At 41.4% G+C, this 27,299-nt stretch overlaps 4 protein-coding genes across 7 annotated transcripts in view; 2 read left to right on the plus strand and 2 right to left on the minus strand.

Moving 5' to 3' along the window:
* Positions 1–62: 62 nt before the first annotated feature.
* On the minus strand, positions 63–2,932 carry saysd1 (SAYSVFN motif domain containing 1). Its single transcript, XM_085247336.1, has 2 exons — positions 2,522–2,932; positions 63–1,243 (listed from the first exon to the last, which is right to left on the minus strand). Exons 1-2 carry the CDS (start codon positions 2,723–2,725, stop codon positions 920–922), a joined length of 528 nt encoding a protein of 175 aa, XP_085103462.1. The 5' UTR covers positions 2,726–2,932; the 3' UTR covers positions 63–919.
* Positions 2,601–10,247, plus strand: LOC146558124 (protein C10-like). Its single transcript, XM_085247337.1, has 4 exons — positions 2,601–2,997; positions 3,426–3,479; positions 5,916–6,092; positions 9,766–10,247. The coding sequence occupies exons 1-4, from the start codon at positions 2,910–2,912 to the stop codon at positions 9,903–9,905; spliced, it is 459 nt and encodes a 152-aa protein (XP_085103463.1). The 5' UTR covers positions 2,601–2,909; the 3' UTR covers positions 9,906–10,247.
* A 95-nt stretch (positions 10,248–10,342) lies between these two features.
* On the minus strand, positions 10,343–18,604 carry LOC146558125 (uncharacterized). 2 transcript variants are annotated; one of them, XM_085247329.1, is made up of 12 exons: positions 18,177–18,604; positions 17,224–17,341; positions 15,063–15,536; positions 14,345–14,418; positions 13,497–14,065; positions 13,329–13,416; positions 13,148–13,223; positions 13,027–13,063; positions 12,624–12,720; positions 12,407–12,523; positions 11,239–11,298; positions 10,343–11,118 (listed from the first exon to the last, which is right to left on the minus strand). In XM_085247329.1, the coding sequence occupies exons 2-12, from the start codon at positions 17,261–17,263 to the stop codon at positions 11,029–11,031; spliced, it is 1,722 nt and encodes a 573-aa protein (XP_085103455.1). In that variant the 5' UTR covers positions 17,264–17,341; positions 18,177–18,604; the 3' UTR covers positions 10,343–11,028. The 2 variants fall into 2 exon arrangements, with proteins under 2 accessions (XP_085103455.1, XP_085103457.1); XM_085247331.1 differs by lacking the exon at positions 17,224–17,341 and having other exon boundaries at positions 18,177–18,603.
* Positions 18,605–20,870: 2,266 nt separating this feature from the next.
* dlgap2b (discs, large (Drosophila) homolog-associated protein 2b) overlaps positions 20,871–27,299 on the plus strand; it is a 119,370-nt gene continuing 112,941 nt past the window's right edge. For all 3 annotated transcript variants that reach the window (XM_085248277.1, XM_085248278.1, XM_085248281.1), the window contains exon 1: positions 20,871–21,130. In XM_085248277.1, coding sequence (XP_085104403.1) covers positions 20,995–21,130 — 136 coding nt within the window. In that variant the 5' untranslated portion in view covers positions 20,871–20,994. The remainder of the gene's footprint in view (positions 21,131–27,299) is intronic.

Below are 27,299 nucleotides of genomic sequence, written 5' to 3' on the forward strand. Positions count from 1 at the left end.
GGTCAAAGTGCCCGCCGGTTTCGTCGAAGGGGAGGAAAGGAAGGACAGCCGTACAGTTTTTTGTTTAAATTTTATTTAACATTCAGTTTTCTTGACCGTAATTCTGTTTTCAGTGAGAAAGCTGTGTTTTGCATTTTAGAACTCCACTTCGTGAATCGCAAACACAATTTGTTATCGGACATCTGTACTTTTTTTCCCTCCTTCTAATTTTCTGTCATATGCAGCATTACAGTAGTGGATGTTCATGTGTCTGCACAAATAATCATTGAGAACCAAAAGCTGCTGCTTTAAATGCAGGGTTTCAGCACTTGTTGTACACTTGACCCTGTGTGATATCAATAAGACCACATACTTGGTCATCTCTAGTGAGTGCCCACATGCTTTTTCAATCATCTGTTTGACAGGAGCAACCAATCAGCAGTAAGGTCGCTTAAAGGCCTAGAATACAACAGATTATTTTGAGCTACTCTAGTAGCTAAAGAAAAAACACAAAGATGTAAAGTTAAGAAATTAAGATGTAAACCTAAAATAAAATAAAATAGCCATTTACTGAGTTAAATTAAAAGCAGTTCATTTGACTCAGTAGAGGCTGTTTTTTTTTTTTCTTTAATCCTCAATATGGCTTCTGTATTTTCAAATAAACTCACATTGATCAGAGAATTAGGAGTACATCCATGTTTAAATGAAAAAAAAAACTTGTATTACAGACATGCCAACCCACCATCATGATTTAGCCATTATATATGACTGATGTACACTATCAAAATAGTTTACAGTAGAAACAGAAATAAAACTTTTGGCTGACCAGTTACATTTTAATGTGGCATACAGAAGCAGCAACTAAAAAAATGGGAGAAAAGTTAACATTTTTCAGATGAAAATTTAAATATTTGATGTCAATGTGCATATCACAGGCAAGTCATCTGTTTGCCAGAGGTCTGTAGCCCATCTCTCCCTCTAGCTGCTCTGCGGTTAGAGCACCCAGCAGAGGTTGACAGTCTGGATTGAACACTGAATAAGCACTCAGTTCACCAGGCTTGCGCGGCGCTGGGCTCCGGAGTCCTTCATAGAGCCAGTAGAAGAGAGAGATGACAAAAAAGGGGAGACCAAACTCCAGTTCGGCAAACAGACCCAGCAGAACCAGCCATAGCAGCACTTTTAGTAAAGTGATGTTAGAAATGACAAACTGTCGGGAAGCCAGCCACTTTCCCAGAGCGCTATCCAGCAGCCAGTCTCCACGATCCTATAGTGAATACACAACAGAAAAAGAAGAAGAGAAGAATAAAAACATGTGATGCTACAAATACACCAAACTGGATAAAATAAATAAACAATAGGATGTCAGTTTTCTTAGAAACAAATTGTACATGACTTAGTGGGGATTAAATGAACATATACAGTACAGTGAGTATTCCTTGGCTGCTGAGAAAAAATATGAGCTTACAAAAAATAGCTTGGATCTCCAAATCAATACATCGCAATCAATACAGCTACTTTATTATTTTTCCCACAAAGGCATTTATTTCTAATCTTTAGAGAGAATGGTTCAAAAAAGAAAAAATATCCAGTGGGTAGCAGTTCTCTTGTAGATAATCCCATCAAAAGCCAACACTTTTTTGGCAACAGTAACTCAACCAATCGTTACAACCAAGGTACCCAGAAGTGCATACCTTTATGACCACAGTTTACCTATCTTCTAATGGCTCTATCCAGCAGGGTAACATGTCACAACCACAAATCATCTCAAACTGGTTTGTTAACAAGACAATGAGTTCACTGTCCTCGAATGGCCTCCACAGTTATGAGACCTCAATCCAATAGAGCACCTCTGCGATTTTGTTTGTTTCCAGCAACTTGTTAAATCTATCCCACAAATAATATAGGCAGTTCTGGTGGCTAAAGGAGGTCCAACCTGATTTCAAACGAAATACCAGAAGGTGTATTCTGGTACTTGACAAAAAAAGGACTGCTTATTTTACACTGTTGTAAATACTGTTGGCCTATAATCTGTCAAAAGTATCTAAAACATATCTTTTTGTGAATTATATCAAGTCATTTTGAGTAAAAAACAAAGCAAAACAAAACACCCCAATAACATTAGAAGATATTTTAAATGGCCAATGTAGAAAACAGGGTAGGTGAAATAACGTCATGGAAATACCTTCAATTCATTTTCTTTATTTAACTCTTTATTTTATATGTAAACCCTTCGTAAATCCTGTTGACTACAGCCTATTTACCAGTGTGGGCAAATATATTAGATATGAAAAAATAGAAACGATGGAAATCACTTTTAGCAGGTGTAACTAATGATGTGGTCTGTGCGTTTGTTTACTGTTATATTTGATGGTTTACTTTGTCATTGTTCGTGAGTGTGCTTTTTTAAATTATTGCCAATTGTAAAACAATACTATTAGTGCAAAGCAGACGAAGCACTCTATTTATCACGCACAGTCCGATCTTTAAAATAACAAGCTAAATCGGGAAGTTCATGAGCTTCCCGATTGAAATTATCTCTTACGCTGCTTTGAGAGCCGTCGGTCGCAGTCTGGTTGTTTCGTGCCCTGTCTTCAGGCTGCAGACTGTCAGCTGTGGGTGTTTTATCACACTGAGCAGCGGTGTCTGCTGCTGTCTCCTCTCTGGATTGTGAACCAGTAGTCTCACTCTTCTGAGCAGCTTTTTCAGCCTGTCGTCTGGCTCTGAACTCTGCCAGCTTTTGCTCCATGGATAATTAAGAACCGACAGCAACTCATTCACAACTTCTATAAGCTTACGTTAAAGTTATAAGCCCTTCGAAGCACAGTAAATCTCTCTCGCACACACGAACTTTCAGTCTAAGTTTGATGACTTGCTACTAGCTTAGTAACAGGTATGTTTACATTTTACGTCGACGTCTACCTGAAAGCAGGATGGTGTGTCGCAAGAAGCCTCCAACAGTCCCCGTTTTACGACAGTTTCACAGTTCTGTTGCTAGCTTAGTGATTGTTTTCAGTAGAGGTGAGTTCCCCAAATGTTATACTGTTTTATGTTCATTTAGTTTGGTAAATAAATAAATGGATTTTTAGCTGCTGTTGCTGTTGATAACCGTCAAATTTTAAGCTACTGAAGCTACTGAATGAACGATCGGAGACAGATGCTAATCACCACATAACCACCACGTCTCCTTTATATATACGTGTCGTTGTGCTATTATTGCGGTTTCTATATTTTTTTTTATTGGTTTATCAAGCTAACAGTTATCATTATGTTATACATTAAAAATATATTTCAATAAAACAAAGATGCTTCATATTCTTGAAGCTACCTCGATCTTCCTTTAATTTTCCTACTTTTATTATTACAAAATGTAAATGTTTTTAATTTTGTCTACATCAGTGCGTCTACAGTAGCTTTATTTTTTTCGTGGCTTTCTGTTTTCTCTGCAGACATGGCCACAGCTCCAGCACAGCAGCCCACTCTGACAGTTGAGCAGACCAGAGGTGAGAGGAACAGCTGGTTTATATATATAAAAGCTCCCGTTTCTACTTGTTTACTCTTCCCCAGGTGGTCCATATTGTTGCTGAATAAATACTGGGCAAGTACTCGTACGTTGCATTTGTAAGACCGAGACCTGTACTTGTCAGCAGGATTTTGTCAGCAGGGTTAACCCTAGGTTTTCTGTACTACATAGGTGGTTCACTTTTTACCGAGGTAAGTCATCACGGTAATTTATGCTGTAGACTTAACCTGGAAGACCCGGGAGAACTCTGTGGGGAGAGTTGTAGGATGTAAAGTTTCTGTGTTTCCCTGATGAGCATCAGTAATAAATACAGATTTTTAGACACAACTTATTCCTTGTTTTCTGTGTTGGCAGCAAACAATTTTACAACAGCTTTTTGTTTTATGAGTAATAAATAGTAATATAAAATAAGTAGTAATATATAAACCTAAAACAGGACGGCTACACTGTCCTTAATGACCTCATATCAAATTTGTAGTAATCCTGTGTTTGAATTCTGTTTTTATATTTAATATTTACTTTCAAGCCCTTAAACAGCACTGAGTCTGCAGCTGAGAGAACAAAAACTTACATTTTTAAGAGCGGGTTATGTTCTGAGTTTAAGTTTAAAATCAACTGGAAGCGGCGTGATTCACTGATCCTTTTATTCACAGCACGTTTTAATTGCAACATAGATTGTATGCTGGTCTATGCCTGTGTGTGCAGCTTATTAATGTGTACCTTAGTAAAACCACTGAATGAAGCACAACCTGTGAGTCATATTATAACGGCAATGTGCATGATTAACTTGGTGATTTAGAAAATGTATAAAATGCTGTTATGCTTAATTCTAATCTTTTACTCTGGTGGTATTACAGCTACTAGAACACAGGACACACAAAGAATGCCTGTTCAATCAGTAATATGGTTTTAACTTTTATCTGCAATAAACTATGGCAATGTAAACATCTCCTTTATTCAGAATAATATTATTAATAATAGTATTAAGCTGTGGGACAGTAATCTTTAATATTCAAATGGATCCAGTTTAAAGTTTCAGAGCTCTAATGCACAGCCATCACCTTAGAAATAAACAGCAGGACTGAGAGCGCACTCAGTGTTAAAATAATCAACTGGAATGAAAATATTTATTTTACTGTTTTGTGTCCGAAATCTAAAGCTTTCATCCTAGACTTTTAATCACGCATTGATAGTTTCTGGATTAGGTGACACTCATAGGGATCATTTTGTGTGGAAGAAGAGTCATATGATCCGTGAAATGCCTCTTTTAGATTGGTTAGATGCAGCCAATACCACCCTTCTTGTGTTAACGCACAAGAGAAACCCTGGGTTAACTTATTGAGCTGATAACCAGCTTTGTGTGACCTTTTATCCTGATCGCCAGTGTTAGCATAAGAGAATCTAGATAACGGTAAAATAGCCTGGGTGTTGTGAACTTTTTTTGTAGTATAGGGCCCTGGAGTTGGATGGGGTGCACTTTCTTTGTTCATAAAAAGTAAGAAGAAGAATTAGTGATGGTGATTTTCAGGCTCCAGATTAGTTACTGTACTGCCATCCATCCTTCTTCTTCTGCTTATCCGGGACCTGCGGGGCAGCAGCCCAAGCAGAGAAGCCCAGACCTAGCTATCCCCGGCCACCACCTCCAGCTTATCCAGAGGAACACCAAACCAGGCCAGCTGAGACATATAATCTCTCCAGCGCGCCCTGGGTCTGCCCCGGGACCTCCTCCCGGTGAGACATGCTCAGAACACCCACGAGGAGCTCAGGAGGCATCCTTGTCAGATGCCCGAACCACCTCAACTGGCTCTTTCAATGTGGAGGAGCAGCGTCTCTACTGTGAGCCCCTCCCAGATGGCCGAGCTCCTCACCCTATCACTAAGGGAGAGGCTAGCCACCCTTTGGAGGAAACCCATTTCTGCCACTTGTATCTGCAATCTTGTTCTTTAGGTCACTACCCAAAGCTCGTGACCATAGATGAGGGTAGGGACGTAGATCGACCAGTAAATTAGGAGCATCACTTTTACACTCAGCTCTCTTCACCACAATGGACTGCTACAGCGTCTGCATCACTGCACCAATCCGTCTGTCGATCTCCCGCTCCCTTCTCCCTTCACGCGTGAACAAGACCCAGAGATACTTAAACTCCTCCACTCATCCCTGACCTGGAGTGGGCACTCTACCCTTTTCCAGCTGAGGACCATGGCCTCAAAATTTAGGGTGCTGAATCTCATTCCCACCGCTTCACACTCAGCTGCAAACTGTTCCAGTGCGAGCCAACAGAACCACATCACCTGCGAAAAGCAGAGCTGAGATTAATTAAGTTGATAATTTCTTCTAAAATGTGCAGCAATGTCAGGAAAAGGTTGGGTTTTTTTTACTTTGTGGAGCAGCTACTAAAAAAGCTTTTTTTTCACAGTGGTTTTGAGCGAGGTGATCCAGGCATTCTCAGTACCGGAGAATGCCGCACGGATGGAGGAGGCCAGAGAGAGCGCCTGCAACGACATGGGCAAGATGCTGCAGCTTGTGCTCCCTGTGGCCACCCAAATTCAACAAGAGGTTATCAAAGCCTACGGATTCAACAATGAGGGGGAAGGTGAGCTTTTTTGTATCTTAAAACTAAAAATGTGCTTGGTTTTGCTCTTCAAGTCAAGTCAAGTCAACTTTATTTGTCAATTCTGCCACATGTACAGGACATACAGAGAATAGAAATTTCGTTACTCTCAAACCCTAGATGAAATAGCAAATGAACATTTAAATATAAGAGAGTGATTAAAAAATGCAAATAAAATAATTAAAAAGTAAAAATTTAAATAAATACAATACAATTTTACGTATAACAAGAAAGCTATGCAATATACGATATACAATATTCAAGTAAGGGTAAATGACATTGAGTGTAAACCAGGCAGAGTAGTGCAAATAGGCAAATAGTGCAAATGGAGATTTAGTAATATACGGTAAGAGATAGTGTAACAACAAAGTCTTATGAGGTAATGGCAGTCCAATGCTCCACAAAGTGACTGGTAACTGGTGCAGGCCAGTGAGTGAGTCAGAGAGTGTGTGTGTGTGTGTGTGTGTGTGTGTGAGACAGAGTTCAGTGAGACCATGGAGGAGAAGAGGGGAGAGGGGGCAGAATCGGAAGGGAGTTAAGCTTCCTGACAGCCTGATGGATGAAGCTGTCCTTCAGTCTGCTGGTCCTGGCCTGGAGACTCCGCAGTCTCCTCCCTGACGGCAGCAGCTTGAAGAAGCTTTGCATTGGGTGCGTGGGATCAGCCGCTATGCAAAGGGCTTTTTTAGTGAGACGGGTGCTGTAAATGTCCTGGAGGGAGGGGAGAGAGACACCAATGATCCTCTCTGCAGCCCTCACTATGCGTTGGAGGGTTCTATGACAGGACGCATTGCAGGCTCCAAACCACACAGTGATGCAGCTCGACAGGATGCTCTCGATGGTGCCTCTGTAGAAAGTGTACATGATGGGGGCTGGTGCTCCTGTTCTTCTTAGTTTGCGGAGAAAGAAGAGACGCTGCTGTGATTTCTTGGCCAGTGCTGTGGTGTTGTACGTCCAGGAGAGATCCTCTGTGATGTGCACACCCAAGAACTTGGTGCTGCTCACTCTCTCCACAGACGCTCCGTCAATGGTCAGAGGAGCATGTTGGGTGTGCATTCTCCTGAAGTCCACAACAATCTCCTTCGTCTTCTCCACATTCAGAGAGAGATTGTTGTCAACACACCACGTGGCCAGGCGTCTCACCTCACTTCTGTAGTCGGTCTCATCCCTGTTGCTAATGAGACCCACCACCGTTGTGTCGTCCGCAAACTTGATGAAGAGGTTGGAGCTATATGATGGAGTGCAGTCATGGGTCAGCAGAGTGAAGAGGAGGGGGCTCAGCACACATCCCTGCGGGGCCCCCGTGTTTAAAATGATGGTGCTGGATGTATTACTGCCGACCCGTACTGCTTGAGGTCTTCCCGTGAGGAAATCCAACAGCCAGTTGCACAGTGAGGTGTTGAGCCCCAGCTGGACCAGTTTTTGAGTGAGCTGTTGGGGGATTATAGTGTTGAATGCTGAACTGAAATCTATGAACAGCATTCGAACATATGAGTCTTTTTTGTCCAGGTGTGTGAGTGCTGAGTGGAGTGCAGTGGAGATGGCATCATCGGTTGAGCGGTTGGGCCGATACGCAAACTGGAAGGGATCCAGGGAGGGGGGCAGGACAGTCTTGATGTGTTGCATGACTAGTCGTTCGAAGCACTTCATCAGGATGTGAGTAAGTGCAACAGGACGATAGTCATTAAAGCAGGAGGGAGATGACTTTTTTGGAACCGGAATGATTGTGGTGGCTTTAAAACATGTGGGGACGACAGCCTGGATGAGTGATATGTTGAAGATGTCTGTGAAGACATCAGTGAGTTCCACTGCACAGTCTCTCAGTACACGACCAGGAATGTTGTCAGGACCCGGAGCTTTACGTGCATTGATCCTGCTGAGGGATCTCCTCACGCTGTCCGGGGACAGAGTCATCACCTGGTCACCAGGAGGGGGTGGGGTCTTCTGTGCAGTGGTGCTGTTTTGGACTTCAAAGCGAGCAAAGAAAGTATTCAGCTCGTTCAGCAGGGGGATAGTGCTATCACAGGTCTGTGGTGGGGGCTTGTAATCTGTGATGGTCTGAATGCCCCGCCACAGGCTCCGTGAGTCTCTGCTGTCTTTGAAGTGATGAGATATTTTCCTGGAGTACTGTCTCTTAGCCTCTCTGATGCCACGGGAAAGGTTGGCCCTAGCTGTTCTCAGGCTCGCCTCGTCTCCATCTCTGAAGGCAACATTCCTAGCTTTCAGCAGCCTGTAGACCTCTCCTGTCATCCATGGTTTTTGATTTGCCCGGACAGTTATGGTTTTCGTGACTGTTACATCCTCAATACACTTGTAGATGTAGGCAGTAACAGTCTCTGCGTACTCCTGGAGGTCAGTGGTGTTGTTATAGGTGGCAGCCTGCTCTTTGCTAGGTTAGAGAAAAAGTGCAAACAGTGTACTGTGAAAATAAGCAGCTCGCCCACTGCTGGCCTCCCATTTAGTTTTTGTAGAAAAAAAAATTATTGTAATCCCCCCGGTTTTGAGATGATTAGGGATGAACTCTGTCCAAAGAGCCAACCATAGTAGTAAGATTATCTGTGGAATTTTTTTCAGGACAGCAGGTTCCTTTCTCTGAGTTAAAGTACCAAGTGTAAGACATTATTCTCTGAAGGCTTAAAACAATAGAAACTACTCTAAAGTTCAAATAATTTTAAGACACCGTTCAGACTAGAACAAATGATCCCACCGGTGCTAATTAGTGTTGGCTGATATGACGCAGAGTACTCATATAATTTAATTTGGGTCTTAAATGTATGAATTGGACATTAAACTACTCAAAGAAGAACAAATAAATGCTGCATTTATAAATCATATTTGTTTCTCACCGTTTTCTATCTCTAAAGACATCACCTTAAATCTCCCACACAATGCTGTTACAGAAACCAAACTTTGCAGGGTTGTAGTCACTTTAGATGTATACCAGTCACACATTGGAGAGATGTCTGATCAACTACCCGAGACATAAAGACAGTTATAACTAGGAGGCTTGCAACAGATTGCATAGCTCAGACAGAGGCTCGATGGAAAAATAATGAAATTGTTATGGGATTAGGTACAAAGACGGCAGCAGATGAGACCGCCTGAATCCACAGAGGAGCTTTAAGATGCAACAACAAAGCCAGACAGTGTCTTTAAAACACTTATATTCCACCTACTGAGTTCATTATTATCAAAACTAATATCATCCTCACTACAGTGTCACAAACATATGCACATCACTGTTTTTTATAGATACTAAATGACATTTTAAATGGGCCTCAATTTTTAATCACACACAGGGAATTTTTTAAAATTAAACATGTCCAAAGTTTTAAATAATAAAATCAGTGTATGTATAAGTAATCCCTGGGAGCCCAAGGCTCGGGTTTAATGAGGTCAATTCAGGCACACAGCACAGATGCCCCGCCTACTTGTGGTTTAAATTTCCTGTCTGCAAGGTGCAGCCAATCAAAAGGGAGTTGCTTTAAAGGAAGACGAGTTGAAATAGAAATCTGTTCTAGGAGAATCCAAAAAAGTCAGTAACAAACTGTAATAGATCCCTTTCGATGGAAACTTCCAGTCTGTACTGGTTACAGGCTGCATGTCATTCTGGGGAGATGATATAATTTGTCATGCTGATCATCTGCTTCCCTTTCAGGTGTCCTTAAATTTGCCCGACTGGTCAAGATGTATGAAACCCAGGACCCAGAAATCGCAGCCATGTCTGCTAAACTGAAATCTCTTCTCCTACCGCCACTTTCAACACCACCTATAGGAGGCGCCATTCCAGCTTCATAGGAAATATTACTTCCATTGTTCGCAAGGATACTTCCATTTAAACTTTGGAATACAGTGCAGTTATGAGCAGATCCAGCATGCCGTCAACAGTTCTGTCTTTATGTGGAGCGGTTATTGTTTAAAAACACTAAATATTCCAAGAAAGACAACACAACTTTTCCAGTTTAATCTCAAGTACCCTTGCTTAATTATTGCTTTTCTTTACTGTTCTGTATTTATTTGTCACATGTTACACCATGACCACTTTCTTAACCTTAATCATTTCCTTTGATGCCATGTTTTGTACCATTTTTATATGCTGTCAAATGTCTTTTTTGTTTAAATTAAAATGTTTTCTCTGAACCTGTGTGCATTGTTAATGCAGAAAATGTGCAAAAAAACCCCCCAAAAAACCTCATTTCCATTTAAATGCTTTATTATTGCAGTTAATCTATATACCAGTGTTTACCATACTTTAAAAAAAAAAACTAAAAAAAAACTTAAAAAAAAAAACCTGAATCGATTACATGTATTTACATATATACATTTCATTAAAGGCAATTTTTCTTTTACATATAGGATTTGGGGTTAAAAGATCACTATTCCAGCATATAAAATCTGAATACATATCTACCTTATACAGCTCTTAGGCTTTGATGCATAAATACATATTGTGGCAGAAGAAGTTCAGGATAAAAATATTAGTCGAGATAAATAAAGTGACCCAGATTCTGGAACCTACACTACATTTCCAAAAGTGCTTTTTTTCCCCTTCACCAAGGCAAACTGTGCAAAACCAGTGCAGATGGCACCCAGTTTATGTGGAAGTAGTTCAGTGTGCAGTCTTTCTGGCATATTTAGATTTGTGTCTTGTGCACATTCATCGAGCCAGGTATTCAGATCCAGAATAACTTCTGTGCATGTTTAAGATTTTTTTTTTTTTTTTAAATGGCTCAGATAGTGAAATGCTATTTAGTTTCTTCCACTTGTTTCTGTGAAAAAGATTGTTCTGGTACCTAAACTTAAGTCATGGAGTCCAGTATTGCCAGCGTGTTTTAGTTTAGAGAGCTGAGCTCCGTCTTGTGTCTCCGTGGTTCAGCTCCTGATTCATAATTATAGAAATAAAAAACGAAGGCGGAAGACTTCACATCTCAAAGTGGCGGAAAATACTTTCGACATATCCCAAGACCCTCTGCCAGTCTGGTCCTTCTGCCTTCAGCATCTCCTCCACTGTCTGCCACATAGGATAAACAGGAAGTTTTAAAAAGCAGATAAAGAATAATAATGTTAAAGTTGAGCTATTTGTGTAAAACACACAAATCTGAGTTGAACAAGAAGAACAAAAATGTCTCACTAGTGTGGCAGAGATCCCGACACTCTCTCCTGTCTTAAAAGCAAGCTTCAGGTTTGCCTTCTGTAAAAATAAAGACACGTTTTGTATGAACATTTACAGACATGAATGTGTAAATGCAAATATACTTCATAGCCCTTATTTTTGCATTTTAGATGACAAGTAGGATTAAGATAGCACATATGGACTATTCAGGTTCCACATGTATAACCGCGTGTCTGTCACACAGAGAGCTGTAGGAGGGTCATAAAGGGCACCAAACCATCAGATGGACTTGTATCTACTCCTTTGTGTGAGAAGGAACAGAAGGAAACAGACTTCCAGCAACCCTTTGTATACGTTTCTCACCAAACTTACAGAGACCGAGACCATGGGGGTGATTTGAACGCCCGGCGTCCTTTAGTGGGACTCGTGTCCAGCACAACAAAGACCTATTGAGGCTCGCCATTTGCACCCAGTTCTCTTCAGAGATGAGAGTAGGTTCACACTGAGCACATGTGAAGGAGTGTGAAGATAAGGTAATGCTGCCAGTCATTGACTGGAGGTCTTCTCTGTGGGTCTGTGACTGTACGGACAACCTTGTCCAGCTCTCTTCTCCACTGTTTCCTTCACATTTGTGAGACTATTCTGAAAGACACAGGAAACCTTCTCGTGGCGGCACATATGGTTGTGCCATCCTGGAGTAGCTGGACTAACTGTGCAACCTGAATAGGAACAATAGGTACTGTCTTATGCTACCAGTAGTGGCAAGGACATTAGAGAAAAGAGAAGAAGAAGAAAAAAAAAAAAAAAAAAAAAGGTAACTAGAGAATAATTGGTCAAGCGAGAGCAATGTTGGCCACCACAATCATTCCCATTTGTGGGATCGGTCTTTTTGTTGCCTTTCCAGGCCACCTTGTGACTTAATTTGCACAGAAGGAGGTGAAATGGATTCAGTGGTTTATGTTTCCTAACTGGACAGATTAATATCCCTGAAACTTTACAGACTTTGTGCTGTATTGTGTTAAGCATTGCACATTTGAGTTTACTATTCAAATTTAATCTGGTGTCTTTGGTATGTATTTGTATTTTATAGGTCATTTAATATTGTGCTTAACTGTCCGGGGACAGCAGATGGAAATTAAAGAGTGCTTTCTTTTCTCTCGTGAGATCATTGCGTTTTGAGTTTTACCTTATCAGCTGGGTTCAGGCTGTCATAGGGGATGAGAGTTGGTAAATAGGTGTGATAAACAGCACAGAACGCCAAACCATCTTCCCAGCTGCTGCTGAAGTTGGTGATCTCAATATTCTGCCACAAAACATTATTTGCAATTTGTCTGAATTTAACTTGTTACAAAGAGTCACATGACTTCATATAGCTCAGCAATGCTCAAGTTCTCTTCTCTGACCTTATAACCTTGAGTGCGAGTTTGGCACCAGCGCAGCAGGGAGTTTCTCCTGGAGCCACCATGGCGCCTCAGCAGAGCACTGAAACCATCCCGAGGTCTGAAGATGGAGAAACATTTTAACTGCGAATTGCTCATTCACTGCAAACTGTTTCAGTCATTTAACCTGAGAACACGAGTGAAAAAAAGTGTAATCGGACAAACACACAAATCGATTCTAAAGTCATACAAATATAAAAGTCATATGGGTCAGTTTTAACTGTTTTTGGCTCAAAGACTTGAAAAATGCCAATTGTATCAGTGTGTTTTTGGTTATTTTTCCACAAATGCTTGCCAACCTCTCTTTCCACACAAAGACATCAGCATCATCTTTACCAACAATATATGAGGTTTATCAGCCACTCACTTGAAGGAATCTGAGCTTTGTTCGTCATCCTGTTTTCCTGCATCACACAAATGCAGACACAGTTGTAATAAAACAAGATGCTATGGTTTGGTTAACGGTGATTCGGGAGACTGAAGCACACCTGTGTAAAAGCTCGACCAGCTGTCCTGCCTCTGTAAAATTCGGTCCATCCGCCTCCCTTTTGTCGGCTCTTCTTTCTGAAACAGTTAAGTAATGGCATATTTGACATTTCATTTGACATGGGATGACATCGATCATCTCAGTGTCTCCCAGTATATCACAATAGTGTAAACGTGTTATACCTTGCACAGTGGCAATGTTGTACTCAAGTTTTTTGAAGCCCCATTTGGATTTAAAGAGTCTGTTGGAAGCGGGAGACGAGAGAGACTCCTAAGAAGACAACAATTTTGTGTTGGATTAGATTTTGTCGCAACAAGGAGACCACAGTTTGAGCTTTTATGCAGACTCACCAGGATCTCTCAGAGAGCATCACAATCTTTCTGGGATCTTTCTGTCCACGTCTGTCACCTTTCTTCTTCTCCAGGGCAGTCAAACTGCGAATGTATGCCTCTGCCACCCCTTTCCCTTTCAGCTGCACATTTTCTGATTCCCTCGTCTCCTCAGGATCACAGCCTTTTTCTGTAGCATCCACCTCTTGATTTGTTTCATGAGCTTCTGTCCCTGCTTCAGCTTCCTCTGTAACTTCAAGCATTTCCTCCTGCTGCTCCTCAGAGTCTGGTTTATCTGCATCTTTATACGTTTGACCTCTGAGGGCATCGAGCTCGGCTCGATCCTGCTGCTGCTGCTTCTCCAGTTCAGCCAGTTTGCAGCAGGCGTCTTTGTGTTCAGCTTTGAGCCTCTCTAGCTCTCGGTCCGTATCCTGCTGTTTGCTGAGGGCCTGTGCCAGCTGCTCCTTTACAGTCCTGTGGCTCTCCTGGAGTGAACCCAGAGCCTGCTCTGACTCAACCCGGAGCCGGTCGGCAACAGACACAGCGACCTGTAGGTCACACTGGAACTGCTGCCACTCCAACCTCTCTGTCTGAGGAACAAAGAAACACTGTAATTCCACGTTAAGGCTTGCTCTCCATTTGTCATTACTACATAAATATCTGTCTACTAGTCAGTACCGTGTGACTGAATTTAAGTCTGACCAGAGCTGTTGGAATAGGAATGTTGCAATGATGTCACATGACATTTAAAACAGAAATAAGTGCACAGAATTAGACAAATGCAGTACTAAATGCTGCATGAAAACACAGCTCTGAATGCTAAATAATTAGCAAGCTCACTGTCTGCAACCTGTAGACCAACAACTCACCCTGAGTGTCTCCTTCAGGGTCTCCACCTCTTCAACCAGCTCTTCTCTTTCTGCTATCAAATGCCGAAGCAGCTCTGACACACGAGTTAGAAAACAAAACAACCATATCACAAAACTGTCCCTTTAAGTTACTGCATATTATGCTGCTGTTAATAATCAATTTTCCACATGACACTTAGTAGGTGATGATGATATTTAAACCACTTATAACTATGATGGATAGCTCCTGGAGTCATACCATTTTTTTTTTTTTGGCCATATTCCACGTTTGAGTTTCAGTTCCATATTTTATCCTGGGACTAGGTTTTTCTTTTTAAGTCAGCTTTTTCTGATTTGCTGCTTTTTATAAACAAGGTTTTAACAGTAGGTAGGTGGGGCCTTTGTGCTTACATACCATTGTGCTGGAGAAGACCATATTGAGGATATTGCATCTCTTTAATATCATACAGATATAGAAGTGGAGAAAAAAAAACTGCCTGAAAACAAGTGTTGGGAGGAGTGTGAAGCCTGAGCTTTTTTGATCCTTCGCATGCAGATTTCATTATTTGAAACTTTTTCCACGTTTATTATGAGCACGTACTTCTTTAACAATATATATGTAATCTTTAACTACAAAGACTTTCTGCTTCCTTTCTCATCACCACACATCTCTGATGTGTCAGTGACAGCACACTTAAAAAAAATAAACAAACAAAACAGGTGATGACAGAGGGCATACCTACTGCTCCTGTGGTAATATCAGTGCTGGGTGTTAGGCCCAGTGAGGCCCTGTAGTGCTCCATTAGACTGAGTAAAACCAAGGTCATCTCCTCTCCAGCTCTCTCTGCTGTAGCCTGTGGCTCCAGCCCGCTGTCTCTCTCATTCGAACAAGGCTCTGAAGGCGAACCTCTGGACAAAGGCAGCGGTACTGGAGTGGCCGGACTGCCCACCGCTGCCTCATTTCTCGCTGCTGCATCGCTCACATTTGTCTCTAAGGCAGCGACGCTGTCAACGCTGATTACAGCCCATTCTGAGGGAGCCGACAGCCGCTGTGTCCACTCTGTGAATGGAGAGGTGGTGGAGGGGGTGGTGCTGCCAGCTGCTGGAGGAGTTTGTGCCTTATCAGAGGAAGCTGCAGAGGATAAGGCCATGACAGTCAGCTCTGCCTGTGAGGGTGTGGTAGGAGGCGTTTGGAAGAAATCTAAAGGAGAACCTGAGAGGAGGGAAATAAATAGGTAAAGGAGAAAAATGGCACTGTCCTGAAATCTGTTGAAAAATGTGCCGATTGCAAAGCCACCCCTCTTCTTTTCCTCACTGCAGATGTAAGCCTCGCTGCCTGCTTCCTTATTTACTATCCTCGGCAGACTGATGCAGCAAAAAACCTCCCCTGCCAATATCTTGGCTGGCAAATGCAGGCTGTTCCCCCATGTGGCAAGATCCAGGAAGAGAGATAATTTTTACCCTGATCATAGAGCTGCTCCTCACTGCAGCCAAAATGTGACTATATTATAAAGAGCTGCAGAAAAAAAACAAACCAAAAAAACAAAACAAAATATAAACACATTAAAAAAAAAAATCTCTAAAAAGACACCTTGAGAGCAGAATGATGATTTTGCTAATGCATTATTAGCATTTTAGTTATGTGTCAAATCAGGAAATATCCACTAGTGTGTCATCTGTTGCTGATAACTAATGTTAGAGCTACTGGATTTCTCTGTGATGTTGATATTATCCTGTTTATGGTGTGGAAATTTTGGCAGGCTACATGGATCTTCGCCTCCTTTGACTCTGATCTTTTTAAGCTTTCCCCTCCTTGTCCTTGTGTTGTGCTGCAGGATTCTGCAGACTCATCATTTCCCTGGCAGCAGCATGATGTAGTCTGCTCAGCTACCATGGGGAAGCTATTCTCATCCTCTAGCATGAGCTGAATTCCTGCATACCGACAGCCAAGAGACAAGAGACAAAAAGACTAGACCTATAAAGTTGTAAAGTCAAATTTCACACATTAGCTCAGCCAAATGTGACACTTTGAATTCAAGGATACTGAAGGGCTGAAGAAGCTAAAACTCTGATCCCAACTTTTACTGAATCTTACTGGATGTGGTTTCTATTTCACTGTCATGCTGATTCATCATTTTGTTTGCTGAAATATGGTTTTTGATCATACAGGGCCCGACACCAGAATTTAGTTTGGTTTGAAAAGAGTGAGTCTATAAAATGCAAAGCATCCTCACTGACACATTTACATTTTTTTTTTGTAAGTGGTTGTCCTTAAATTAGTATTTATTTTGAGTTTACTAAAACAGTTCCAAACACATTTTCTGCTGCTTTAGACAAAACATTGAGCTTTGGTTAAAATAATAACTATAAATAAATTAAAATGGTTACTGGGGGAATATAATGGAACATTCTTTGTCTGATCTTTGTTTAACGGGAGTGTTAAAACCTGTTATAGTGAGTGAATGGCACAGAAAATGAACTCCTTCATGCAAATGTCTCCATAAGCGTTCACTTTCTGTAGTCACCCTGTTTTCATCCTTTGGTAATGTGGAAGCACAACAAGCACAAATGTTTTGATTGACGCCCTCTTCAGTGCGAGAGCCCCAGCTGCCGTGCTGTCTCACAAAGTAAAAGTAACCGACTGTCTTTCTCGTGCCGTCTCTTTGACAGTTTATTTTTCACACTTGGAAATACAGAGGAGACAAAGAGATGAAGTGGAGCTGACAGTTTCCTGGACCTGTCGTACCAACAGTCTAAAAATAGTCAGACTTAGAAATAATGATCAGAAGAAACAAGACAGTTACAAAAAAATAAAATACAAAGCCTGAAACTTATACACAGTATTTTATAAATAATTTCTCTAATGTGTTTTGAAATTGGACTATTGGATGCTGAGTTACCTGTAGGGACATGGCTGTCTTTGCCATTGTGGTTACCCATGATCCAGCAGGGGTGGATATCTTGATAGGCTATCCCAACTGCCCTCACTGTGTCCTGCTTTGTGAGGCTCTCTGTTGACTGGCCAAAAATAAATAAACACGGTTTTCATGAGTATGACTCAGTCCTGACCATTTGATGAGCACAACAACAGAAGTCCAGGAATTCTAGTCCCAAGCCCTTTAGTAACAGTTTCCAAAAACTACAGAAGCTATTACATTTGTCCAATAAAACTAGCCTCCAGTAAATTTGCCTTTGCATAGCTTTCATTATCCTGGTCAGCTGGCTAATGTGAAGTAAGGCAACACGAATGTGTGGTGCCCAAAGCATAGCAGCATCTTGTCTGTCAACTCCACGGCAGCAGAATGAGGTTGTCATGTTTAGCACGTGGCTGCGTCTCTGCCATGAAGAATGAACTAAACCCCATTGAATAATCAAGCAATTTAAGGCTTCCTTGGAGAAGGGGGAGGAGAACACACACGAACCGAAAACGGAGATTTGTTCACACACTGGAACACTATTCAAGTTTATTCGGCATGCAAGATATAATGTGACAGACACGGTCCATTTCAAATGACTCACACAGCTGTATTACCCACAGGGCTATACAGGATAACTAACTCTACCAGCCCGACCTATTAAACTCCTAAATCATTGCGCAGCTTAATGAATTGTGTGCCGTGTTAAAGAATGAAGCCTCTAATTGATGAACGTGTCTCGAAAATTGTCTGTCTCTCAATCTCGTTTCTAAAAAGCTTCGCATTTTTGAATAGCTCTGTTTATCAGTGAAGTTTGGCTCATGTTTTTCTGCATCCATGGAGAAAAAAAACCGTGCAGTTTATCAAGCCATTTTGGTTGTTATATCTAACCAGTCGCCTTTCACACGCAGTCATAGCTCCAGTTTCATTCATCCTACCTGCTCAGTCTACCAGCTGGACGCCTTCCAGTTTGGCCCCGACTGTCCGTCCGGCGGGTTTCTTCTTCGGGTGTCTCGGGACAAATTTGCCTTTCTTCGTCCCGTATCCCAAATTTAACGAAAGGCACAGAGCCAATCAATAACAGTCATTTCTTCTTCTTCTTGGGTATCCTACATTACCAAACAGCTACAAAAAGGCAGCCATATATAACTCCAACTCTAAATCTAACTCCGCTGCTTCGCCTTTAAATCCAATGCGTCAAAAAGGAGGCAGAAGCAAACTGATTGCGCAGCAGCCGCACGCTGGATAAACAGCAGAAATGTTTGTTAATGGGATTATTTAGATCTCAGTTTTTTTCAATCGCACAATACAACAAATCCAAACACCAAATAGTGAGTAGAGTGCAGGATAAAATGCGCTTGCTGAGAAGCAGACACACCGGCTACGGGCTAATTATCTTTTATTAAATGCAGGTGTGGCGCCAGGTAACAGGTTATACTTTCACACGGTCCGTGGGTGCAGTGTGTCACATTGCATCTGTCGAGAGAATGGAAACCAGCCAAACAGCCCAGGAAATATTTAGCGGACACAACTTTAACCAGAAAGTCCCCAGAGTGGTAGCTATCGATCCACAGACCCCGTTCGTGGGCGGAAACTCCAACTGTTCCGACACTGAATAAGTCACTGCATACTAACGAGTGGAATTTATTTATTAATGTTTCTGAAAATGCACACCAAGGCCGTTGCTCGTCTCCACAGAAAGGAAATTATATAAAAACGTAGATAAGGACACCTCGAATGAAACTGAAAACCGAGACACGCATTTAATCAGGAAAAATGGGATCCCATCAAACCTGAGAGCAACGAAATTACATGTGGCGAACGTGGTTAAAGTGCTGTTTTTTCGAGCAGTTTTAATTATGTTAAATAAGAACTTACGCAAATTTTAGATGAGATATCCGGGGCAGAGGTTGTGCAGTGATCCTTAAAGTATATATATATTTTTAAAGAACATAACCACGCACTATATTTAATTTAAGATGCCCCAGTGTGAAAAAAACATGAGAAATTTAGTCTAAGATGCATTATCTTTCTGCACACCCCACAGAACCATCAACATCGAGAAAGAGAAATAAAGAAGCCAAAAACAATGAAGGTCTTCACTAACCAATAGTTTTGTAATGTAAGGTTAAATGCAGAAGCGCAAAAGACAGAATAGAGGATTTTTTTTATGATTAGTGTTATTATTGTTGTTGTTATAGAGTCTGATTAGAAATATAGCGAACCCGCTAGAATTTCAGCACCATGGACAGAGCTGAATGAAGCCAATCGTCTCTGGCGTCCTCCAGTGTCCACATTTAGGAATGACAGGAGGAATTATTTTAAAAAGGCGATTAAGAGTGTTTTGACTCATGCCAGAGGGCCTTTTAAACTTTATAGGTATAAAAAAATTGGCTGAATTGGATTTGCTTAGTAAGAGTATGCAAGGACTTGAACAACGTGTGTTTTGTTTTAGCATAGTTATTATCTATGGGCCCACGGGGAGCTAATAATTTAGAGTAATCATGCCATATATGAAATATATACAAATTATCCTACTTTTTAATAAGTGTTGCAGTGTTTGTGGGGTTTTGTCATGATCTGTTACTCCTTAGACATCGATTGCTCCCATCTGCCACAAAATCTATGTTGAACAGATGTAACTTCTGTTCATTGTTTGAGTTGAGGCTGATTTGAAATGTGAGCATCAGTGAAATCATGCTGATCGTTGCAGAGTGCAAAGAGATTAAGAGACGCTCTTTGTAAATATATTCTGTCTGCCAGAGAAGTTAACTTGAAGGCTGGCGAAAGCAGAACTTTATAGATCTTTGGCTATAAGAGCTGATATGATATCTTACATCCCAGGAAGCGGCGAAATTAATAAGAAAGAAAGAAAGAAAGAAAGAAAGAAAGAAAGAAAGAAAGAAAGAAAGAAAGAAAGAAAGAGGTAAATGTGAGCGTGCTGAGAGATACCGACTATAAAGGTAAGGCTCAGGTGTGGATTGACTCCTGAATGTCAGTTTTGAGATGTTTTTAAGAGGAGATAAATGCTGAGTTTGAGCTTTGGCTCCACACTAGTGATAACAACCCCCTTCATGCAGTGTTGCCCAGTGACACAGCAGTCTCCCTGCAGGAGTTTGATTCACACCCAGTAACTTAAAGTTACCGTAGGAATGCACCTTCTTTTGAATTCCTCTCTCCTTAATTTATTTTTTATCTTTTGACTTAACCCTTTTCCCTTTAAAACCTTTTAAGCCTTTGCATTTTACAAAGTTTTGATGATCCAATAACCACAATAAAGAAATAAAACGACAGAGTAAAAAAATATGAAAATGATGCTACTCTCTTTTTCTTTGCGTCACACATATTTTAAACTACACAACACAATAAATAATTGGATTCCACAAACTATTTGGTTACTTATCATCAGTAATTTTGAACACTCCCCCCTTTGTATATACATTTTCTTTAAATGTGATATGACTGTCTACGTGTCTGGTGCATTTTACTTTTAAGTTTGCATTTAAAGTTTCGTGTCATTTCCCTCACATTAGAGGAAGACAAGAAGGCTTTTGTGGGTGCAGACTTTGTAAAAAATGGCGTCTGATATAGGCTGCCTCCATAAGAGCAGCTGCGCTTTCAGTGACCACAACATCAGTGCATTATAAGTCATCTCCCAAGAATGAATTCTGCCACCGCATCGGGACTTGCGTCGGACAAGAAAACACACAGCACAAGCCGCCTTCATCATGGGAAACTACGACAGATTCGCTGCAGATGTTTCCAACGAACAAGGCAATGAACATTTTCACGGATACCAGGGGACATGATCGCCGTCCACTTATTTATCTCCCGTTTACTATCGAAGAAGAAGTGACCTTCTCTGAGGCGGAAGATGTCAGCGCTGAAAAAGGTAAGAAGGAAGACGCGCATTGTCGTGTTTGTGCACGAACAGAGCCTGCCACGCAGCTTGTTTTTCTTCTTGTTCTTGTTGTTACTGAATGTGATTTCAGGTGCATCTAATGGAGGTTTTGGGGTTGTTGTTTTTTTTTTGATCGTCTGAAGCCAGAGTGCCGCACCTGGCCGCGCAGACTGAAAGTGTACATTTCAGAAACTGCCAGAAGTTCTGCAAGGCGCGAATGAGTCACTGTGTGAGGGGTGTTTAACTTGTTAGGGTGTTCCTCTTTCCTACACCGATCAGTCAGTGGCACTCAATGATGCACCTTGTGGGTGAGGTGGTGTGGGAATTAGTATGTATGTGTTTGGAGGTGGTGGGAGGAGGGTGATGAGGGTGGGGTGGTGTTAGGGTGGATTTTATTCCCTTGGTGAAAAGCCATTGTGAATGGAGGGGACCCACAGCTCCTTCCTTCAAGTTTCTTCTGTCTATGTATGCCCACATGTTCCCATTGCTCCCCTCCATTCAGTCAATGTGTGTGCGTGGAGTGACTCAGCTGTAGTGTACTATATCTGTCATCCATCTTTTCATCTGTCACAGGTGTTACCATGGCTACTACAGACTCACTGCTGTCTTTTCTTTGAGAAGGACTCAGGTAAGTGGTGGGAGGGGTGATTAAGTCAGACCTAATGAGTACATGTCATCCACACTAAAAGGCAGTGCTTTTCATTTAACATGATGTACACTGGGTGTGTCTGAAGGTATGATACAGTAGTATAGTGCTCAAAGCTTCCTTGTTCTGTTCCTTTTTTGGCGGTATTCTTCATGTCAGCACCCCTTTATTCAAAAGATTGTTATTTACGTCTGCAGTGACATATTTGGAGGTATGAATCTGTTCTGGGACCCCTTTGCACTTCTAAGACACGAGAAGGAGTCATGGAGAGCAGCAGGAAGACCTCAGCACAGAACAGAGGAAGCATCAATAACAATAGACATGCAACTGATTAGGTTAGAAACACAAATGTCACTTGATAACAAACTGAAAGAGTGAACATATGTTACAGAAGGCCTGTCTGTTCAAACTTTCATCTCACACAAGCTCATACATCCACCCTCGTACACTCTTCAGAGTGTTAACACGCCATTTACAAGCAGTTAGATCATCATTGTGGCTCTACATAGAGCCAAAACATTCAGTGTCATTAGCAGACAGTGGTCACTAGGGATCCACTAAGACATTTTTTTTCACAATTTCCCAAATAGTGAGATCTCCTAGTTTGGCTTATAGCTGGAGTTGATCCCGGGTGTATGGTGGCTCACCAGTTCTTCTGCTTAGGTAGAGTTAAATGCAGAGAATGGGCTTTCCCTACGGTGATCAAAGATGGATATATTATCTAATTAACCATGTAATCAAATTCTTTTAATATATTTCCACTAATGTTCAAACATAGGCAATAAAATTCAGACCCCAGAGTTAACAGTTAATGTCAGTTTAGAGTAGTTTGCATTGTTGAGTGACCTGAGGTAGAAAAGTCCCAACTGGCTGCCACTACATCTCAGCTAACAGAGGTTGAAAGGTCTTATAATGAAGCATTTTTTGTTTTCAATTTGAGAAAATCGCAGGAGAACCAAGGTTTGATTTTCTTCAAGGCAAACACAGAGGTAGATTGTCAGAGGGCAGTGGAAGGTAGAAAATTAGAGGTGGGTGTCATCAGCATCACAATGGAAACTGAGCTTAAATTTATAGAAAATAAAACCAATAGAAAGTAAATATTTGATAAATAGGAGAGTCCTCAGCATGTACGACAGAAAATTAAGAAAAACATTTAATGACCTTTTTAAATCCAACTTCTTTGTCAAGAAAACAAAGTTTAAGTTTGTGAATTAACTACTTGTTTTACTATTAGTGTACAGGGTGGGCCATTTATATGGATACACCGTAATAAAATGGGAATGGTTGGTGATATTAAAGTCCTGTTTGTGGCACATTAGTATATGTGAGGGGGCAAACTCCTCAAGATGGGTGGTGACCATGGTGGCCATTTAGAAGTCGGCCATCTTGGATACAACTTTTGTTTTTTCAATAGGAAGAGGGCCATGTGACACATCAAACTTATTGGTAATGTCACAAGAAAAACAATGGTGTGCTTGGTTTCAACGTAACTTTATTCTTTCATGAGTTATTTACAAGTTTCTCTTTGTTCACAGCCATTGACATGTTGAAGAGGTTAACATGTGAGGAGCGGATCGAAATTGTGTTGATATCTGGTGAACGCAGTAACCGGGTCATTGCAGCAGATTTCAATGCAAGACACCCTACGAGACCACCCATCTCCCATGCTACAGTTAGCAAACTGCTGGCTAAGTTTCGTGAAACTGGTTCAGTGTTGGATTTGCCAAAATGTGGACGCAAGAAAACTGTCACTAATGAAGAAACATCAGTGGCTGTCCTAGCTTCATTCAGCAAGAGCCTACAGCGTAGCACTTGCCGCAGTCACTGGAGAGCGACATTAGTCGTTCGACGGATATTAGCTACTCACAAATGGCACCCTTACAAACTCCAGCTACTTTAGCATCTCAACGAGGATGACCCAGATCAGCGCACAGAATTCGCAGAATGAGCAAAACAAAAATTGGAACAGGACCCTCAGTTCACACAGAAGATTCTGTTCAGTGATGAGGCAAACTTTTATGTGAACGGTGAAGTTAACAAACAAAACCACCGCTATTGGTCTGACACTAACCCACATTGGATGTATCCCTCCAAGACTGTTGGAACAACAAAAGTGATGGTTTGGTGTGGTATATGGGGTACAATGATAGTAGGTCCATTCTTCATCAATGGAAACCTCAAGGCCACTGGATATTTGAAACTGCTACATGATGTGTTTCCCTCTTTATGCACTGAAGTTGGCATGTTCCCTGAGTTTTTCCAGCAAGATGGTGCACCACCACATTATGGGTGCCAGGTCCGAGCATTCCTAGATGAACTGTTTCCTGGAAAGTGGATTGGTCGTTGTGGGCCAGTTGAATGGCCCCCAAGGTCTCCCGATCTGACCCCCTTAGACTTTTATCTTTGGGGTCATCTGAAGGCAATTGTCTATGGTGTGAAGATACGAGATGGGCAGCACCTGAAACTACGGATACTGGACGCCTGTGCTGGCATTTCTCCTGCGGTGTTGCTATCAGTGTGGGAAGAGTGGGAGAAGAGGGTTGCACTGACAATCCAACACAATGGGCAGCACATTGAACACATTTTATAAGTGGTCAGAAACTTGTAAATAACTCATGAAAGAATAAAGTTACGTTGAAACCAAGCACACCATTGTTTTTCTTGTGACATTACCAATAAGTTTGATGTGTCACATGGCCCTCTTCCTATTGAAAAAACAAAAGTTGTATCCAAGATGGCCGACTTCTAAATGGCCACCATGGTCACCACCCATCTTGAGGAGTTTGCCCCCTCACATTTACTAATGTGCCACAAACAGGACTTTAATATCACCAACCATTCCCATTTTATTACAGTGTATCCATACAGGGAGTGCAGAATTATTAGGCAAGTTGCATTTTTGAGGAATAATTTTATTATTGAACAACAACCATGTTCTCAATGAACCCAAAAAACTCATTAATATCAAAGCTGAATGTTTTTGGAAGTAGTTTTTAGTTTGTTTTTAGTTTTAGCTATTTTAGGGGGATATCTGTGTGTGCAGGTGACTATTACTGTGCATAATTATTAGGCAACTTAACAAAAAACAAATATATACCCATTTCAATTATTTATTTTTACCAGTGAAACCAATATAACATCTCCACATTCACAAATATACATTTCTGACATTCAAAAACAAAACAAAAACAAATCAGCGACCAATATAGCCACCTTTCTTTGCAAGGACACTCAAAAGCCTGCCATCCATGGATTCTGTCAGTGTTTTGATCTGTTCACCATCAACATTGCGTGCAGCAGCAACCACAGCCTCCCAGACACTGTTCAGAGAGGTGTACTGTTTTCCCTCCTTGTAAATCTCACATTTGATGATGGACCACAGGTTCTCAATGGGGTTCAGATCAGGTGAACAAGGTGGCCATGTCATTAGTTTTTCTTCTTTTATACCCTTTCTTGCCAGCCACGCTGTGGAGTACTTGGACGCGTGTGATGGAGCATTGTCCTGCATGAAAATCATGTTTTTCTTGAAGGATGCAGACTTCTTCCTGTACCACTGCTTGAAGAAGGTGTCTTCCAGGAACTGGCAGTAGGACTGGGAGTTGAGTTTGACTCCATCCTCAACCCGAAAAAGCCCCACAAGCTCATCTTTGATGATACCAGCCCAAACCAGTACTCCACCTCCACCTTGCTGGCGTCTGAGTTGGACTGGAGCTCTCTGCCCTTTACCAATCCAGCCACGGGCCCATCCATCTGGCCCATCAAGACTCACTCTCATTTCATCAGTCCATAAAACCTTAGAAAAATCAGTCTTGAGATATTTCTTGGCCCAGTCTTGAAGTTTCAGCTTGTGTGTCTTGTTCAGTGGTGGTCGTCTTTCAGCCTTTCTTACCTTGGCCATGTCTCTGAGTATTGCACACCTTGTGCTTTTGGGCACTCCAGTGATGTTGCAGCTCTGAAATATGGCCAAACTGGTGGCAAGTGGCATCTTGGCAGCTGCACGCTTGACTTTTCTCAGTTCATGGGCAGTTATTTTGCGCCTTGGTTTTTCCACACGTTTCTTGCGACCCTGTTGACTATTTTGAATGAAACGCTTGATTGTTCGATGATCACGCTTCAGAAGCTTTGCAATTTTGAGACTGCTGCATCCCTCTGCAAGATATCTCACTATTTTTGACTTTTCTGAGCCTGTCAAGTCCTTCTTTTGACCCATTTTGCCAAAGGAAAGGAAGTTGCCTAATAATTATGCACACCTGATATAGGGTGTTGATGTCATTAGACCACACCCCTTCTCATTACAGAGATGCACATCACCTAATATGCTCAATTGGTAGTAGGCTTTCGAGCCTATACAGCTTGGAGTAAGACAACATGCATGAAGAGGATGATGTGGACAAAATACTCATTTGCCTAATAATTCTGCACTCCCTGTATAAATGGCCCACCCTGTAGTTCTTAACTAGTTCCAAAACTGTCCTGTGGTTCTAGTGCACACATGTGCATGCTGTTGTAAAATACAACCTCTGTCTGCATCCCACAATGACCTAATACCAAACATCTTCAATCATTCTAAAAGCGATTCTTCAAAGGGGATTTGTGTCTCCAGCTGGAATTGCACCAGCAACCAAATGAGCATGTGAACCACAACACATCTTTCATGAAAATAAAAATATTTGGCGTGGGAGCCCTAGCACAGTACAGAATGACTGAAAATCCCTGGTTTTACTCTCACCATTAGTAAACCATATAGAAATATATTGGTGCACACTCTATGGAGATCTGACTTGTTTTGCTTGCCACAAAACCGATATATTATCACTTAAAGTTTATATGGTGAGTTTATTAGCAAGGAGATGCCATTTTACAAATGCAGCAGACTGGAAGAAACATCTGTTTAGAAACACAATATCGACTTCATTAGTTCCACCAACAGAGATATATCCGCCTGTTTTATTGAAATTTTCTATGCTACATTCACAAGACTGGTGGTAATTGGTGCTTGGTTGGCAGGAGTTGGTCTACCATGATTTTCTTTCTTGTTTTTTTTCTGAACCACAGTTGGGGATTGTGCTGATGAGCAAGGGAGACTGTTTAAAAACAGCAAAGATCGCGCAATCAACTCAAAACAGTTAACTGAAAGACTGAAGTGGTGCGTTTGACACCAGGAGGATCACCTTCCACATTACATGAAACCATTTCATCCTTTCTTTTTGTAAAAATATCACTTTTTAAACCAAAATTGAATTCAAATGGCTCTTAAATGAGCTCAGTTGTTAGAACGGTCACCGCAAGTGACAAGGATTAATTGCTGCTTTCCTTTCTGTGTGCTGAGCCGACCTATTCTATTCCCATGGCGTCAAATACTGCCATTTCGTCAATGCCACCGGTGTCTCAGAGATGGGCACAAAGTGTCCTCTGGTGTATGTGCCAAGCCTCCCAAGACGTGCAACCAGCAGGCAGCGGTTTATGTCCTGCTTGAAAGCTTTGTTTGATTTACATGTTTTATTTTCAGTCGCT

This window comes from Mchenga conophoros, linkage group LG15 (assembly GCF_057382185.1).
Source record: "Mchenga conophoros isolate Kocher_MC1m ecotype Shallow Benthic linkage group LG15, M_conophoros_male_GT1.1, whole genome shotgun sequence".
Lineage (NCBI taxonomy): Eukaryota > Metazoa > Chordata > Actinopteri > Cichliformes > Cichlidae > Mchenga > Mchenga conophoros.

Bases quoted from the DNA above. Each gene is read 5' to 3' on its own strand.
- saysd1 (XM_085247336.1), bottom strand. From the start codon at position 2,725: ATGGAGCAAAAGCTGGCAGAGTTCAGAGCCAGACGACAGGCTGAAAAA. The intron at 1,244-2,521 runs GTAAGAGATAAT...TATTCACTATAG, and splicing joins CCGACGGCTCTCAAAGCAGC to GATCGTGGAGACTGGCTGCT.
- LOC146558124 (XM_085247337.1), top strand. From the start codon at position 2,910: ATGGTGTGTCGCAAGAAGCCTCCAACAGTCCCCGTTTTACGACAGTTT. The intron at 2,998-3,425 runs GTGAGTTCCCCA...TTTTCTCTGCAG, and splicing joins AGTGATTGTTTTCAGTAGAG to ACATGGCCACAGCTCCAGCA. The intron at 6,093-9,765 runs GTGAGCTTTTTT...CTTCCCTTTCAG, and splicing joins ATTCAACAATGAGGGGGAAG to GTGTCCTTAAATTTGCCCGA.
- LOC146558125 (XM_085247329.1), bottom strand. From the start codon at position 17,263: ATGGGTAACCACAATGGCAAAGACAGCCATGTCCCTACAG. The intron at 12,721-13,026 runs GTGAGTGGCTGA...CTCCATCTTCAG, and splicing joins CAAAGCTCAGATTCCTTCAA to ACCTCGGGATGGTTTCAGTG. The intron at 12,524-12,623 runs GTCAGAGAAGAG...GTTTTGTGGCAG, and splicing joins CTCGCACTCAAGGTTATAAG to AATATTGAGATCACCAACTT.